This window comes from Castor canadensis, chromosome 4, assembly GCF_047511655.1.
Source record: "Castor canadensis chromosome 4, mCasCan1.hap1v2, whole genome shotgun sequence".
NCBI lineage: Eukaryota > Metazoa > Chordata > Mammalia > Rodentia > Castoridae > Castor > Castor canadensis.
In genome coordinates, this window is record NC_133389.1 from 131,050,633 (window position 1) to 131,068,300 (window position 17,668).

The 17,668-nt window shown below is 41.9% G+C and overlaps 1 protein-coding gene across 2 annotated transcripts in view; it reads right to left on the reverse strand.

Moving 5' to 3' along the window:
- Nucleotides 1–17,668, reverse strand: part of Ttn (titin) — a 270,679-nt gene that overhangs the window by 31,956 nt on the left and 221,055 nt on the right. For both annotated transcript variants that reach the window (XM_074071183.1, XM_074071182.1), the window contains one exon: nucleotides 481–17,586. In XM_074071183.1, coding sequence (XP_073927284.1) covers nucleotides 481–17,586 — 17,106 coding nt within the window. The remainder of the gene's footprint in view (nucleotides 1–480; nucleotides 17,587–17,668) is intronic.

Below are 17,668 nucleotides of genomic sequence, written 5' to 3' on the forward strand. Positions count from 1 at the left end.
GCTTCCCCAAACTATGTTATTACATGTCACAGTATTTAAATCTAAATTGAGTGCCCAATGGCCAGATTAAATGCTAAAATTTACCACAAATTTATGTATGTAAAAAGGATGAACAAGATGAACAATCTTGTAAGAAACTTCATCATACAGTATTCACATATATAAATACACACTATACATATATATATATATATATATATATATATATATATATGTATAGTGCATATACTGCATATACATATGCAGTTAGATTCAATTATACCTAAATACCACATGTGTTGAATTTCTAACTATATAAATTTTAAATTTTTAATCAGTGAAAAGCTTTCTCTTTAGAGATTTAATTTTGTGCTATAGTATGGATAGTTTGGGGTGTGAACCAAAGGCATTTAAGATCAAACAATAACTGATTAGAATAATTCAAACTATACTAGCAAAATTAATATGGATATATAAATTTTCCTTATTCTTAAAATATACCTGTTATTTTGACTCCTTCCTTCGTTTCAGCTGGTATACCAACACCAAACTCATTTTCTCCAGAAACTCTGAAGTAGTAAATAGCTCCTTCTTGTAAGTTGGTAACTTTGTAGGTTAAGCGGTTACAGTTGTTGGTAACAGAGACCCATGCTTTCTTGCTGGCCTCACGCTTTTCAATGTGGTAATTCTTTACTGGTGCTCCACCATCGTTTTCAGGAACATCCCAGGATAACACTGCAGTCTCTTTGGTTACTTCACGTACAGTAATATTGGTTGGAGGACCTGGGGAATCTAAAACTTTGACAACAAAGGTTAGTGAAGCAGCACTCAAAACATTCTGAATTGTTAATGTGTACTTTCCAGAATCATTTCTGTTGGCATTTTCAATTGTAAGTGATGTACGAGAGTCTGTGGAATCAATATATGCTCTAGTGCGGAGGTCAGTGTCTGCCTTACTCCAGGAGACACTAGGTACTGGTTTTCCTCGGAAAGGCACAGTCATGGTAAATGAGGAACCAGCCTTGACAATCAAGGTCTTCCTCATTTCAGCATCAAGATCAAATACAGGTTCTTCTTCTCTTTCCTTTGCTATCTGGGGGTCAGAGCTTTCGCTGGGATCACTTGCACCAACCTTATTGACAGATCTTACTCTGAAAACATATTCAGTCCCTGTTGTTAGTCCACTTACTGTATATTCTGTGCCTCGTAAACTCTGAATGGCAGTTTTCCAGTCAGTTTCATCAGATGTTTTGTATTCTACAGAGTATCCAATTATTGGAGCCCCACCATCAAACAAGGGCTTAACCCAGCCAATGGTTATAGTTGTCTTGCCTGAATCCACAATTTTGGGTTTGGATGGGGGAGATGGCAAAAACACTGGATCTTCTGCCTTAATTAAGGGAGAGGTTTCACTTGGAAGACTTAGGCCCGCAGCATTTTCTGCATAAACCCGAAATTCATATTCACACCCTTCCCGAAGTCCTGTTGATTTCACTCTCAGATCATAAACTGGTTTTTTGTTTACCCGCACCCATCGTAGGCTGTTTTTCTCTCTCCTTTCAATTATGTATCCAGAGATGTCACTGCCTCCATCAGTCTCAGGTCTTGACCAGCATAGTGTCATGGAATCTTTGGTCACGGATGTAATTTCCAAAGATGTGGGTGGACTTGGAACTGTGAATGGGTCTAGTGCCTTCACAGCCACACTCTCTAAGTGCTCGCCAACACCATATTTATTAACACCAGTCACTCTAAAGATGTATTCATTGCCTTTGAGTAATTTGGTAACTTTACAGAATGTCGTCCTCAACTCTGCTTCACATATTGTCCAAGCAAGATGGCTTGTTTCACGCTTTTCAACAATGTAATAGTCAATATCTGCACCACCATCTTCTTGGGGACGTCCCCAGGAAAGAGAGCATTTCTCAGCAGTAAGGCCACTTATTTCAAGTGGTCCTGCTGGTGGTCCAGGCTTATCGAGAACTTTGCAACTAACTGCCATTGACCGAGTTCCTGCAACATTCTTCAGTGTTAGTACATATTGCCCAGTGTCTCGTCTTACACAGTCTTTAACTGTTAACAAGGTATTGTAGTCTGAGGAGACAATCTCTGTTCTTGCTCTTTCTTCAATTTCTACCCCATCCTTGGCCCAGGAAATTACTGGTAGAGGTCGCCCCGCAATGTCTGCATTTATCTTAAGGACTTCTCCGGCTTTGACAACAATAACATCTCGGAACTTGACATCCATCATAATTCTTGGAGCTTCAACATCATCTTTAACTGTAATAGGTCCAGTGGACTCAGATGGTTCACTAATTGAATCTGCAGCATTCCTTGCAAAAACTCGGAATTCATAACGCTGATCTTCAGTAAGTTCAGTGACTTCAAAGTATGTTTCTTGTACATTAGTAAAGTTGCATTTCAGCCACCGGCCATCTGGTAATTCTCTGCGTTCAACAATGTATCCTGTGATCTTAGCCCCACCATCATAACGTGGTTTAGACCATTTAAGTGACACTGATTTTCTTGTGATATTCATGACTTCAGGTTGTCCAGGAGGGTCACAAGGATCTCTAGCAGGGACTGGTTCACAAGCTTTACTGCATTTACCAATTCCAGCAATGTTCTCAGCATATACACGATACTCATACATCAGTCCTTCATCAAGACCAGAGACTTTCATTTGAGTATCTGCAATGAGGACTTTATTTGCTTTTGACCAAAGAATGCTGCTTCTTTCTTTATACTCAAGGTGATAGCCAATTACTTGACTTCCTCCATCATTGACTGGCACTTGCCAGCTTACTATCATGGTAGATTTTGTGGCATGCACAACTTTAGGAGTACCAGGAGGACCTGGGGGGCTGAATGGATACTCAGCAACAACAGCTGAAGATTCACTATAGGAGCTCTTTCCATAACGGTTTTCTGCACAAACACGGAACTGATATTCACTTCCTGTTACCAAACGAACTATTTTAATGGATGTTCTTGCAACTGCTTGTGAAACTGTGTGCCATGTTGTGGAAGTGGTTTCTCTCTTTTCAACAATGTAATTGCTAATTTGGCAGCCACCATCATATTCTGGAGGATTCCAAGAAATGGTTACATTGTCACAACTAACCTCATCAATATGTATAGGTCCTGGAGGTCCTGGTCTGTCAAGGACAATTACAGTAATGGGAGCTGTTATGGATCCGGCACTATTCGAAACACACAATTCATAAGTTCCAACATCTTCCCTTGATGCTTCCTTAATAGTTAGTGTTGTTACAGTCTTTGAAGAAGAAACGTTGACTCTAGTTGTCTCTTTAAGAATCTGACCATCTTTTTTCCAGCTTATAGTAGCTTGAGGTCTTCCTTTGAATGGCACATCAATCTTGAGTTGGTCTTTAGCTTTTACGTTGAATGTGTGGAAAGGAAGTTCAACTGAAGGCTTGATTTCAATATCCCTTGCAATTACTGGTACTCCAAGTTGTCTTGGATCACTTCTTCCTTTTTCATTAACTGCAGCCACCCTGAAGACATACTCTTGGCCTGTGGTTAGGCCAGACACAGTTGCTTCTAGAGTCTTAACTTGTGTGCAAGTAGTCCATTTTTCACTGCCTTTGGTCTGCATTTCTACTACATAGCCAGTAATTTTGCTACCACCATCACTTTCTGGTTTTTCCCACTTAATTGTAGCTGTGTTATGGGTTACATCTACAAGCGTTACTCTTCCAGGTGGAAGTGGGGGTTCAGACACTTTAACGGGCTCTATTGTTTCAGCTGGCAAACCAATCCCATATTCATTAGAAGCCAAGACTCGGAAGTAGTAAGAACATCCTTCTTGTAGATTTTCAATTTTAAAAGTATTCTTCGTGCAATTGTGTGTAATAGTAGCATAGGCTTTCCTTGTAGTTTCTCGCTTCTCAACAATGTAATTTGTAATCTTTGCTCCACCATCAATAAGCGGTGGTTCCCAGGACAATGTCACAGAGTCTTTCTTTACTTCTCGTACAGTCAAATTCACAGGAGCACTTGGTGAGTCAAGAACTCTGACATTAACAAAAGCTGTTTTGGATCCACTGTTATTTTCTAAGGTCAGATTATACCGGCCACTGTCAAATCTGGTAACATTATCAATCACCAACATTGTATATGAGCTGGTCACCTCAACCTGGGCCCTCTCTGTGAGAATACCTTCAGCTTTTTCCCATTTAACTTCAGGTTCTGGTCGTCCTTTGATAGTGACAAATAAGCGTAAAGTGGCACTTGCACGCAGAACAACCACCTTTCTGAGATCAGCATCAAGTTCTATTTCTGGTGGTTCCATTCTTTCCTGAGCAACAACAGAACCAGGTATAGTTGCAGGTTCTCCTACACCTTCAGAATTGAAGGCACAGATACGGAAATTATATTCAGTATTTTCTTTAAGCTTGGTCACTGTGAACTGCTTTCCTTGCAATCCTGATGGTGGAGTACAGGTTGTCCATTCATCAGCAGTGGCTTCTTTGACCTCAATAACATAGCCTTTGACAGGTGCACCACCATCATAAATTGGCTTATTCCATGCCAAGGAAACAGAAGATCTGGATGTGTCTGTGACTTTTGGATTGCTTGGTGGACCTGGTGGATACAAGGCATCACATGCACGGTAGAAAATAGATGGCTCACTAGGTTCACCCACACCAGCTGCATTTTCAGCAGCAACTCTGAATTCATAGGAATGACCTTCAGTAAGGCCGGTTACCCTGAACCGGAGATCTGATAGTGTTTTCTTGTTGCACTTGGTCCATCTAATGCCTTCCTTATCTCGTTTTTCAAGAATGTAGCCCTCAATTTCAGCACCTCCATCATCCACTGGGCGTGCCCATGTTACTACCATAGAATCTTTGGTGATTGCTGAGACTTCAGGTGTGGAAGGAGGACCTGGTAGCTTGTACGGATTACAAGCTATCACAGGCTCAGATTCCAGGGGCTCTCCAGTGCCATACTTATTCACAGCCATGACACGGAAAATGTACTCATTACCAGGAAGAAGTTTAGTGACTTTGTAGTTAAGGGCCTGCACCTCAGTTGAAACTTGGGTCCAGGAGAGTCTGCTTGTCTCTCTCTTTTCAATGATGTAATGTGAAATATTAGCACCACCATCTTGCAAAGGTGGGTTCCATGCCAGGTAACACTTTTCTGCAGTAACTCCAGAAACTTTGAGAGGCCCTTCAGGAGGACCAGGCCTATCAAGTACCTTTACAGTGATTGGTATGGTCTTTGTACCACCAACGTTGCTGAGTTTCAGAATATATTGTCCTCCATCACTCCGTATACAATCTTTGACAACAAGAGTTGTTTTCTGAATGGTAGATTTAATTTCCATCCTAGCAGCTGTTTCTTCAAGTTCTTTTCCATCTTTGGACCAAACAATATCAGGAATAGGTTTGCCACGGATATCAGCTTCAAGAACAAAGGTCTCTCCTGCATGAACAACAATGACATCTTTGTACTTTGGATCCAGTGAGGCATTTGGTGCATCAATTTCATCCCTTGCAGTAATGGCACCACTACTTTCAGAGGGTTCACTAAAGTTGCCAGCTGCGTTTCTTGCAATTACTCTAAATTCATATCTTTGGTCTTCTACAAGTCCACTTACTGTAAATTCAGTTTCTAATACATTGGTAAAGCTGGCTTTCATCCAGCGGCCATCAGGCAAATCTTTCTTTTCTACAATATAACCTGTTATTTTGCTACCACCATCATAGGCGGGTTTCTTCCATTTCAGTGTGACATTGTTTCTTGTAATAACAATGGCTTCAGGACGACCAGGTGGATCACATGGATCACGAGCGACAAAGCACTCTGACACTTTGCTAGGCTTGCCAATGCCAACAATATTTTCGGCAGAAACTTTGAACTCATATTCAAGGCCTTCATCAAGCCCAGTTGTTTTGAATTTGGTGTCTTGAATGGGGGTCTTATTTAACTTGACCCATAAAATGCTGTTCTTTTCTTTCTGTTCCAGATGGTAGCCAATAATTTTGCTGCCTCCATCATTAACTGGTTCATGCCATTGCACAAGCATTTGATCTTTTGAGACTGATGTCACAAAAGGAGTTCCAGGTGGTCCAGGTTCTTTAAATGGATATTGTACAATAACTGGTTTAGAATCCAAGGGAACACTTTTTCCATACCTGTTTTCAGCAAAAATTCTAAATTGGTACTCAGTGCCTGTTTTCAGTTTGGTTACTTTAATTGTTGTTCTTGCAACTGTTGCTGATACTATGTGCCAAGTGGTGGTGGTTGTATCTCGCTTTTCTACAATGTAATTGCTTATTTGGCAGCCACCAGTATAGGCTGGAGGTTCCCAAGATAGAACCACAAAGTCTGTGCTAACTTCATCAAACCTCACCGGTCCAACTGGAGGTCCAGGCTTTTCCAAAACAATAATGCTAAGATTTTCTGTTGCTGTGCCTGCACTATTTGTTGCTGTTACACTGTATTTTCCGAAGTCATCTTTGTTGCTTTCTTTAATGTGCAAAATTGTGGAAGTAGTTGTCTCTTCAACATTTACTCTTGTTGTCTGTTTAAGAGGCTCGCCATCTTTGATCCATGAAATGTTAGGTCTTGGTCGACCTATAACTGGAATTTCTATTTTAAGATCTTCTCCAGCTTGGACACTATATGTGTTAAATGGTAACTTAAAACTCGGCTGTATAGTCAAGTCCTTGGCTATGACTGGAACACCAAGCACCCTTGGATCACTTTTTCCTTTCTCGTTGTAAGCCTTCACACGGAACTGATATTCTTGTCCAGAACTCAAACCTGTAACAACTGCATTGCAGACTTTGGATTCAGCCACAACACTCCATTTTTCTGTTCCTTTGGGCTGCATTTCAACAACATACCCCAGGATTCTGCTACCACCATCATGTTCAGGTTTCTCCCACATAAGCGATGCACTGGTCTGGGACACATCAGTGAGTGTAACCTTGCCTGGTGGGGAAGGAGGTTCAGAAGCTTTCACGGCATCAGCAGTTTCCACAGGAACACCTACTCCAAATTCATTCTCAGCCATGACTCTAAAGTAATAGATGGCTCCTTCTGTAAGATTCTCAACTTTAAAGCTTGTTTTGCTGCATTTACTACTTACATTAGCATATGCTTTTCTGGTTGACTCACGCTTGTCAATTACATAGTTCTTGACCTTTGCCCCCCCATCAATGATGGGTGGTTCCCACACCAGAAGGACAGAATCTTTTCTCACTTCTTTGACTGCCAAATTCTGAGGTGGCCCTGGGGTGTCAAGAACTTTCACAGTTACAAAAGCAGACTTAGATCCACTGCTATTTTCCAGCTTGAGAATATATTTCCCAGCATCATTTCTATCACAGTTGTCTATTGAAAGTTGGGTGAAGTTTACTCCCTTTTCAATTTGGACCTTATCTGTGAATTCACCTTCTTCTCGAGACCAACTGATCTCAGGTGTAGGACGACCTTTGAATGGAATATGAATCCTGGCAGATCCACCAGCTCTTACAGTGATTCCTTTCCTCAACTCAGAGTCAAGGTCAAGTTCAGGGGCTTCAAGTTTATCTTCTGGCTTTACAGTACCAGGAACTGCTGCAGCCTCACCTAAACCAACTTTGTTGAGGGCACAGACTCGTATTTTATATTCTTGGTGTTCAGTGAGCTTTGAAATTTCAAATCGAGTGACTCTTATGCCAGTCTGTGGAGTAACTATTTGCCATTCTTCTTCATCTGCTTTACAGATTTCTACAGTGTATCCCAGGATCTCACTGCCACCATCATAGATGGGTTTACCCCAGGCAAGTGTTATTGAATTTTTAGTGGTGTCTACAATGTGTGCGTTGATGGGTGGGCCAGGTTTGAACACAGGATCACAAGCCTTATAATAAACTGTAGCTGGACTTGGTTCTCCAACTCCAGCAGCATTTTCTGCCGAGACTCTGAATTCATACTCATGGTCTTCTGTTAATCCTGTTACTCTCAGACGCAAATCTGTGATGCGGCGTTTATTACATTTTATCCACCGAATGCCACTTCTGTCCCTCTTCTCTACAATATAACCAATAATCTCACTTCCGCCATCACTGTCTGGGCGGCTCCAACAGACAGTCATGGAGTCCTTGGCAATGTTTGTGACTTCCAAGCTTTTTGGTGGCCCAGGGAGCACGAATGGATTTTTCATCAGTACTGGTGCAGATTCCAAAGGCTCTCCAACACCATATTTGTTGACAGCCATTATTCTGAAAATATATTCATTCCCTTCTAAGAGTTTGGTAATTTTCAGAGAATTAGTCACAACTTCTGAAGCAACAACTGTCCATGCAAGTCGACTGGTTTCTCGCTTTTCAACAACATAGTGAGAAATGTCACTGCCACCGTCTTGAAGTGGTGGAGACCATGTTAAAGTGCATTTTTCAGAAGTGACTCCGGTAACCTGAACTGGCCCTTCTGGAGGTCCTGGTCTATCTAGTACTTTTACATTTACTGGGAATGATTTAGAACCAGCAACATTGGAGGCTCTTAAAATATACTGTCCACCATCAATTCTGATGGCATCCTTTACAATAAGCAAAGCCTTGAAATCTGTGTTCTTTATTTCATATCTAGCAGATTCTTCAATTTCCTTATCTCCCCTTAACCATTCAATGGTAGGTAAAGGCTTTCCATGGACATCAGCCTCAAGCCTGAATGTTTCTCCAGCATTTACCACTATTGTGTCTCTGAATTTTGGATCCATTGAAATTCTTGGGAGTTCAACCTCATCCTTGGCAGTTATTGGTCCAGTACTGTCAGAAGGCTTACTTATTGCACCAGCTGCATTCTTTGCAATGACTCTGAATTCATATCTTTGATCTTCAGTAAGACCTGATACAGTAAATTGAGTTTCAATGACATTTGTGAAGCTGGCTTTCATCCAGCGACCCTCAGGTAAGTCACGTTTCTCTACAATGTAGCCTGTAATCTTACTTCCACCATCATACACAGGTTTGGTCCACTGTAGAGTGATTTCATTTCTTTTGACTATTATTGCTTCTGGGGTTCCTGGTGGGTCACAGGGGTCTCTGGCTACATAGCATTCAGAATTTTTGCTTGCTTTCCCCACACCAACAATATTTTCAGCATAAACTCTGAATTCATATTCAATGCCTTCTTCAAGATTCAGTGCTTTAAACTGGGTGTCATGAATAATAGTTTTGTTGATTTTTGTCCACAATATACTATTTCTTTCCTTTTTCTCGAGGTGGTAACCTATGACTGGGCTTCCACCATTATTGATTGGTTCATGCCACTGTATTACCATAGAGTCTTTGGAAATGGCTGTAACAAATGGTGTTCCTGGAGGGCCTGGTTCTTTGTAAGGATACTGAGCTACAATTGGTTCAGATTCCAGGGCAAAGCTTTGTCCATATCTGTTTTCAGCAAATATTCTAAATTGGTATTCTGTACCAGTTTTCAGTTTTGTTACTTTGAGTGTAGTTCTAGCAACAGTAGCAGAAACAATATCCCATACTGTGGTGGTTGTGTCTCTTTTCTGAACAATGTAGTTGGTAATTTGGCAGCCCCCTGTATATAATGGAGGGTTCCAGGATAATGTAATACTCTCGGCACTGACTTCATCAAATTTAACAGGTCCTGTTGGAGGATCAGGTTTATCTAGAGTTATAATTTCAATGGATGCTGTTTTCTGACCAACAACATTGGCGACTGTGATTCCATATTGTCCACCATCATCCTTATGAGTTTCTTTAATACTGAGTGTGGTAAGGTCAAGTGAATCAGTAACGTTGATTCTTGTGGTCTGCTTCAGTGGAAGACCATCTTTAGTCCAGGTAATTGTTGGCTTAGGACGTCCAGAAATTGGCACTTCTATTTTCAAATCTTGGCCAACCTGTATACTGTAACTGCTGAATGTGGGTCTTACATCTGGTTCAATGACAAGATCTTTGGCAACTACTGGAACTGCAAGGGACCTAGGGTCACTTCTTCCCTTTTCATTTACAGCAACAACTCTGAAAAGATATTCTTCTCCCTGAGTTAGGTTAGTAATTACTGCTTCAAGGGACTTTACCCTAGCACACTCTGACCATTTCTCAGTGTTTTTAGCTTGCATTTCCACAATATACTGAATGATTTTACTGCCACCATCATGTTCAGGCTTTGTCCAACTCAGAGAGACACTGTTTCTGGTGACATCATCCACAGTTATCTTTCCTGGAGGTTGTGGGACTTCTGCAACCTTAATTGGATCTGCAGTGTGGGCGGGAAGGCCAATACCATACTCGTTCTCAGCTGTAACTCTAAAGTAATAATTGCAACCTTCTTGGAGTTGATCGATTTTCCAAGAATTCTTATGGCAATTTGTTACAACAGCAGCATATGATTTCCTTGTGGCTTCACGTTTCTCAACAATGTAATTTTTTATTTTGGATCCTCCATCCAACAAAGGAGGTTCCCATGTAATTGATACTGAGTCTTTGGTGATTTCTGTGACTTTCAGGTTAACAGGTGGACTTGGTGTGTCCAAGACTCTCACTGTAACAAAGGCAGACTTTGTTCCACTGCTGTTTTCTAAGGTGAGGGTATATTTTCCACTGTCATAACGATTGACATTGTCAAGAACAAGAGAAGTGAAACTGCTAGTGACATCAATTATAGCTGTGTCTCGGATTTCACCATCCACTTTCCCCCATTTCACTTCTGGTGTAGGACGACCTTTTATAGGAACAAACAACCGTAAGGAGCCACCTGCCCTTATATTTATAATTTTCCTTAGTTCCAGGTCAAGATCTATGTCTGGTGCTTCCAGTTTTTCTTCAACTATTATAGGTCCAGGGACATCAGCATGTTCACCAACTCCAGCTTTATTAATGGCACAAATACGGAAATTGTATTCATGCTTTTCTAACAACTTCTCTACTTCTATATTTGTTTTATTGATTCCAGTTGGTGGAGTGCACATTGTCCATTCACCAACGCTCACATCACATTTTTCAACAATGTATCCTTGGATTTCACAGCCACCATCATATATTGGTTTGCTCCAAGAAAGGAATACTGAAGATCTTGTAATATCCATGACTTTGGGATTGTTTGGAGGTCCTGGTTTATAAATAGGATCACAAGCTTTTTGGTAAGCTGATGGAGGGCTTGGTTCACTAAGTCCAGCAGCATTCTCAGCTGAGACTCTGAATTCGTAATCATGGTTTTCGATGAGTCCAGTTACTCTTAAGCGCAACTCTCCAATCAGACGCTTGTGGCATCTTGTCCATCTAATGCCCTCTTTATCTCGTTTTTCAAGAACATATCCAAGAATTTCACTGCCACCATCAGATGCTGGCCTTTCCCATACAACAATCATTGAGTCTTTGGTCACTGTTGTGACTTCTGGAGCTTTTGGTGCATCTGGCACTACAAATGGATTCTTGGCAATTAATGGCTCAGATTCAAGAGGTTCACCAACACCATATTTGTTTACAGCCATTATACGGAAAATATATTCATTGCCTTCAAGTAGCTTAGTAACCTTGCAACTGAGAGTTTGCACATTGGCATCAACCACTGTCCAAACGAGGCGGCTGGTTTCTCGCCTTTCCACGATGTAATTTATGATATCACTCCCACCATCCTGAAGTGGGGGTTTCCAAGCCAGTGTGCATTTTTCTGCTGTAACCCCTGACAGAGCAACAGGTCCTTCAGGAGGCCCTGGTCTATCAAGAACTTTGACATTCACAGTGACTGATCTCTCTCCTGCAACATTTTTGGCTGTTAGAATGTAATTTCCACTGTCAACACGTACTGCATCCTTTACACTGAGACTAGTGGCAAAGTCAGTGCTTTTTATTTCTAACCGAGCTGTGCTTGAAAGCTCCTGATCACCTTTTATCCACTGAGTGGTTGGTATTGGTTTGCCATATATGTCTGCATCAACTCTGAATGACTCACCAGCATGAACCACAATTGTGTCTTTGTATTTGGGGTCCATACTTATTCTTGGTGGATCTACCTCATCTCTTGCTGTTATTGCCCCTGTGCTTTCCGAAGGCTCACTAAACACTCCTGCAGCATTTCGAGCTATAACCCGGAACTCATACCTATGATCTTCAATGAGGCCAGTTACTTCAAACTGAGTGTCAATGATATTTGTAAAACTGGCTTTCATCCAGCGGCCATCAGGTAATTCTTTCTTTTCAACAACATAGCCAGTGATCTTGCTTCCACCATCATAGGTGGGTTTCTTCCACTGCAGGGTTACAGAATTCCTTGTGACAATGATTGCCTCTGGCCGTCCTGGTGGATCACATGGGTCGCGAGCTACATAGCACTCTGATGGTTTACTTGGCTTGCCAATGCCTACAATGTTCTCTGCAGACACTCTAAATTCATATTCAATGCCTTCTTCAAGGCCAGTTGTCTTAAACTTGGTTTGAGGAATAGGTGTTGTATTCAACTTGACCCAGAGGATGCTGTTTCTTTCCTTGCGTTCTAGATGATAGCCAGTGACTCTGCTTCCTCCGTCACTGACTGGCTCATGCCATTGTACTTCCATGCTGTCTTTGGAGGAGATAGCGACGAATGGTGTGCCAGGTGGACCAGGAACTTTGAATGGATACTGGGCAATAATGGGCTCTGAATTAAGATAGGTGCTCTTTCCATATCTGTTTTCAGCGGCAATTCTAAACTGATACTCACATCCAGTCTTTAATCTACAGGCCTTTATTGTTGTCCTTGCAACTGTAGCTGACACAATGTGCCAGGTGGTTGTAGAAGTGTCCCGTTTTTCTACAATATAATTATTGATAGAACTTCCACCATCATACTTTGGTGGTTGCCAGGAAAGAGTAATACTATCAGCTGTCACTTCATCCATTTTAACTGGTCCAGTTGGAGGCCCTGGTTTGTCAAGCACAATGACATTAAGGGTTTCAGTAGCCTCACCGGCTGAATTAGTCAGTTTAACTATGTAATGTCCGACATCTTCCCTGCAGGCTTCCTTTATTGTCAGCAGTGAATTATTTTCTGTGCTCTCTGCATTTACTCGAGTTGTCTGCTTCAGTGGCACATCGTCTTTATGCCAGGTTACAGCTGGTGTAGGGCGTCCAATGAACGGGACATCAACTTTAAGATCTTCACCAGCCAGTACAGTGAAAGTATTGAAGAGGAGTTTGAAGGCTGGTGGAATGACAAGATCTTTGGCAATTACTGGCACACTCAGTTGTCTAGGATCACTGATGCCCTTTTCATTCTGAGCTGAAACACGGAAAGAATATTCTTCACCCTGAATCAATCCAGTTATAGTGGCTTCAGTGACTTTGACTGTGGCACACGTGGCCCATTTGTCACTGCCTTTGCTCTGCATCTCTACAATGTAGCCTAGAATTCGGCTGCCTCCATCATGCTCTGGTTTCTCCCAAGAGAGAGACACGCTGTTTCTTGTGACATCCACCAAAGTGATTTTTCCTGGAGGAAGAGGTCGTTCTGATGCTTTCACAGACTCTGCAGTTTCAGCAGGCAGCCCTATGCCATATTCATTTTCAGCAAGAACCCTGAAATAGTAGTTGCAGCCTTCTTGAAGCTGGTCCACCTTCCAGGAAGTCTTATGACAGTTTGTGGCAACAGTTGAATATGCTTTTCTTGTTGATTCTCGCTTTTCAACAATATAGTTCTTTATTTTTGAACCTCCATCAAGGAGAGGAGGCTCCCATGTTAGTGTTGCAGATGTCTTTGTGACCTCTTTTACCTTCAGATCCTGTGGAGGACCTGGAGTATCTAGCACTCTAACATTAACGAATGCAGACTTACTGCCTGAGCTGTTTTCTACAGTTAGTATGTACTTGCCACTGTCAAATCTGTTCACATTTCCAACAATAAGCAGGGTGTAAGAGCTTGTGGATTCAATGCTAGCTTTATCCAAAGATTCTCCATGCTCCCGGGCCCACTTCACATCAGGTGTAGGTCGTCCTTTGATCGGAACAAAGAGTCTCAGGGTACAGCAGGCTCTTATCGTCACAACTTTGCGTAAGTCAGCATCCAGTTCAATCTCTGGAGGCAGCATTCTTTCTTCAGCCTTTGGAGTTCCTGGAACAAGGGCAGGTTCCCCAAGTCCTTCAGAATTCATGGCGTAGATGCGGATTTTATATTCCTGGTTCTCTATGAGGTTGGTGATGGTGTAAGAAGTTGCCTTAAGTCCAGCTGGTGGAGTGACAATCTGCCATTCATCTTCTTCTGGCAGGGCAATCTCAACCATATACCCAGTGATTTCTGAACCACCATCATAGATAGGTTTGTTCCATGCAATTGAAATGGATGATCTGCTTGTGTCAAGAACACGTGGATTGCCTGGTGGGCCAGGTTTAAACACAGCGTCACAAGCTTTATAAAATGGACTGGTAGTACTTGGTGCACTAATCCCAGCAGCATTTTCTGCCATAATCCTGAACTCATATTCATGTCCTTCTGTCAGCCCAGACACTTTATATCTTAAATCAGTAAGAGTTTTTTTGTTGCATTTCACCCAGCGTTGGCCTGCTTTATCTCGCCGTTCCACGATATAATTTATGATTTCACTTCCACCATCAGAATCAGGATGTCCCCAGCAGACAACCATAGAATCTTTAGTAATAGCTGTAACTTCAGGGTTTTTGGGTGGATCAGGAGGTCCATAAGGATCCACCGCAAGCACAGGCTCTGATTCTAGAGGCTCTCCAACTCCGTATTTATTTACAGCCATGACACGGAATATGTATTCATTGCCTTTCAAAAGTTTAGTGACCTTTAGTTTTGTTACTTGGACTTCTGAGGCAACATTTGTCCATGCTAATCTGCTGGTTTCACGTTTCTGTACTATGTAATGATCAATTTTGGCACCTCCATCATCCAATGGAGGCAACCATGACAAGACACACTTTTCTGATGTTACATCAGATACAGCTAAAGGTCCTTCAGGTGGTCCTGGTCTGTCAAGAACTTTGACATTGAAAATGTGTTTGGCAAAGCCACCAGGATTAGTTGCTGTAAGGATATAGGCACCACTGTCCCTTCTTGATGAATCCTTGTTTATCAAATTAGTGGAGAAATCTGCAATTTTTATTTCTAATTTTCCTGTGCCTTCAAGTTCCTTTCCATCTTTGGTCCATTCCATTGTGGGAGGAGGGCGACCTGACACATCAGCTTCCAGTTTGAATGCTTCACCTGCCTTTAATGTAACTGTTTCCTTAAATTTAACATCCACCATTATTCTTGGTGCTTCAATATCATCCCTGCATGTGATGGCATCTGAGGGCTCAGAGGGGGGACTAATAGCACCAGCAGCATTTTTGGCAATCACACGGAATTCATATTTAGCATCTTCTGTTAGGCCACTAACTGTAAATTCATTCTCCAAAATATTGCTGAAGTTGGCCTTCAACCACCGTCCATTAGGAAGGTCTCTCTTTTCAACTATATAACTAGTAATTTTAAAGCCTCCAGTATATTCAGGCTTAGCCCATTTAAGTGTCACGGTGTGTCTGGTGATATTTAGAGGTATTGGTTTCCCAGGTGGGTCAATGGGATCCAAAGCAAACATTGGTTCAGATGGCTTGCTTGGCTTGCTTTTGCCTGCCATGTTTTCTGCAATTACTCGGAATTCATAAGCAATGCCATCTGTAAGTCCACTTGATTTGAAAATGTTACCTGGTACTAATGCTTTGCTCACTGTCTGCCAGAGAATACCATTTCGTTCTTTTCTTTCGATGTGATACCCTAAAATGGGACTTCCACCATCAGAAAGTGGCTCATGCCAGCTAATTGTTATTGAATCCTTGGTAACTGCAGTTACCTGAGGAGTACCAGGAGGCCCAGGAACCTTAAATGGATAATTGGCAACTACAGATGCTGATGTGATGCCTGGTCCAACTCCATATCTATTTTGAGCTTTTACACGGAATTGATACTCTACTCCAGTAGTAAGGCGAGTAGCTTTATAGGTAGTGCGTATAACTGTGGTTGCTAACTCCACCCATGTAGTACTATCAGTCTGTCGCATTTCCACTACATAGTTGCTTATTGGTACACCTCCATCATTCTCGGGTGGGTCCCAAGAGAAGGTTACAAAGTCTGAAGAAACTTCATCAAATTTGATTGGTCCAGTTGGTGGTCCTGGGATATCATGGACTTGAATAGTGATGACATCACCAACCTCTCCTACAGTGTTCCTTGCTGTTAATGGGTAAGGTCCACTATCGCTTCTTACACACTCATTGATATTTAAGATGGTTGAAGTTGCTGTATTTTCAAAATTAACTCTCTGTGTCTGTTTAAGAATTTGGTCTCCTTTTTTCCATGTAACTGTGGGCTTTGGTCGACCGAGTACTGGAATTTCAACTTTGATGTTCTCACCAGCTCTTGCAATGACCAATTTCTGATAGATGCCACGAAGATCCAACTCTGGAAGCATTGTCTGCTCTTTGACAATGACAGGTCTGCTTTCTCTAGGGGCACTTCTCCCTGCACTGTTCACTGCCATCACTTGGAAGGTATATTCCTCTCCTTCAGTTAGATTCTTTACAACACATTCTAACCCTTTCACAGTGGTGATGTGGGTCCACTGGTCAGAGCCTTTTCTCTGGGCTTCAATCACATAGCCAGTGATTTTACTGCCACCATCATGTCTGGGTTTGGGCCATGCCAGGCTGACTGTGCTCTTAGTTATGTCCATAATGTTAAGGCTGTCTGGGGGTGATGGAGCTTCAGAAGCTCTTACGGGTTCTGTAGTTTCTGCTGGCTCACCGATTCCATATTCATTTTCTGCCATCACTCTAAAGAAGTATTCACATCCTTCAGATAAACCAGTAACTTTAAATGTGCACTTATGGCACTTAGTGGTGACTGTGGAATAAGATTTCCGGGTTGCTTCACGTTTCTCCACAATATAGTTTGTTATACGTGAGCCCCCATCTATCAGAGGGAGGTCCCAGTGCAGGGTGACACTGTCCTTTGTGATGTCTGTAGGCCTCAGGTTAAGGACAGGGCCTGGGGTATCCAAGACTCTAACGTTAACAAAGCCACTTTTCTTCCCAGCAGGGTTTTCAATGGTCATCACAAATTTTCCAGTGTCATATCTGTTACATTCTGGGATAATCAGAAGGGTAAATGATTCTGTATTTTCGATGTTGGCTCGGTGTTTCAGGTTGATGTTATCTTTGGTCCATGTCACTTCAGGAGCAGGACGACCTTTAATTGGTACAAAAATTCTAATACTGAGTCCTGCTCTAACCACAAGTGTCCTTCGAAGCTCAGCATCTAGCTCAAAATCAGGAGCCATTTCTCGATCTACAATTTCAACATTTGGAATCACTGCTGGCTCCCCAACACCTGCATCATTGATGGCGCTAATTCTAAAATTGTATTTTTCTTTAGTTTGAAGATCTGGGACAACGAATTGGGTGATTCTGAGGGCAGTTCCTGTTGTGTCTTTTATCCAGGCTTCATCTCCTACTTTTTGATGCTCTACCACATAGCCAGTGATTTCAAGTCCACCATCATAATGAGGCTTGCCCCATGCTAAAGAAGCAGATTTCTTGGTAGTATCAGTGACATGTGCATTTGAAGGTGGTCCGGGAGGATCTAAAAAAGAAACAAAGATAAAAAGTATATGTTTGGCTTTGGATAATTTATATAAAATGTTGGAACTCCTAAAAGAACAGTG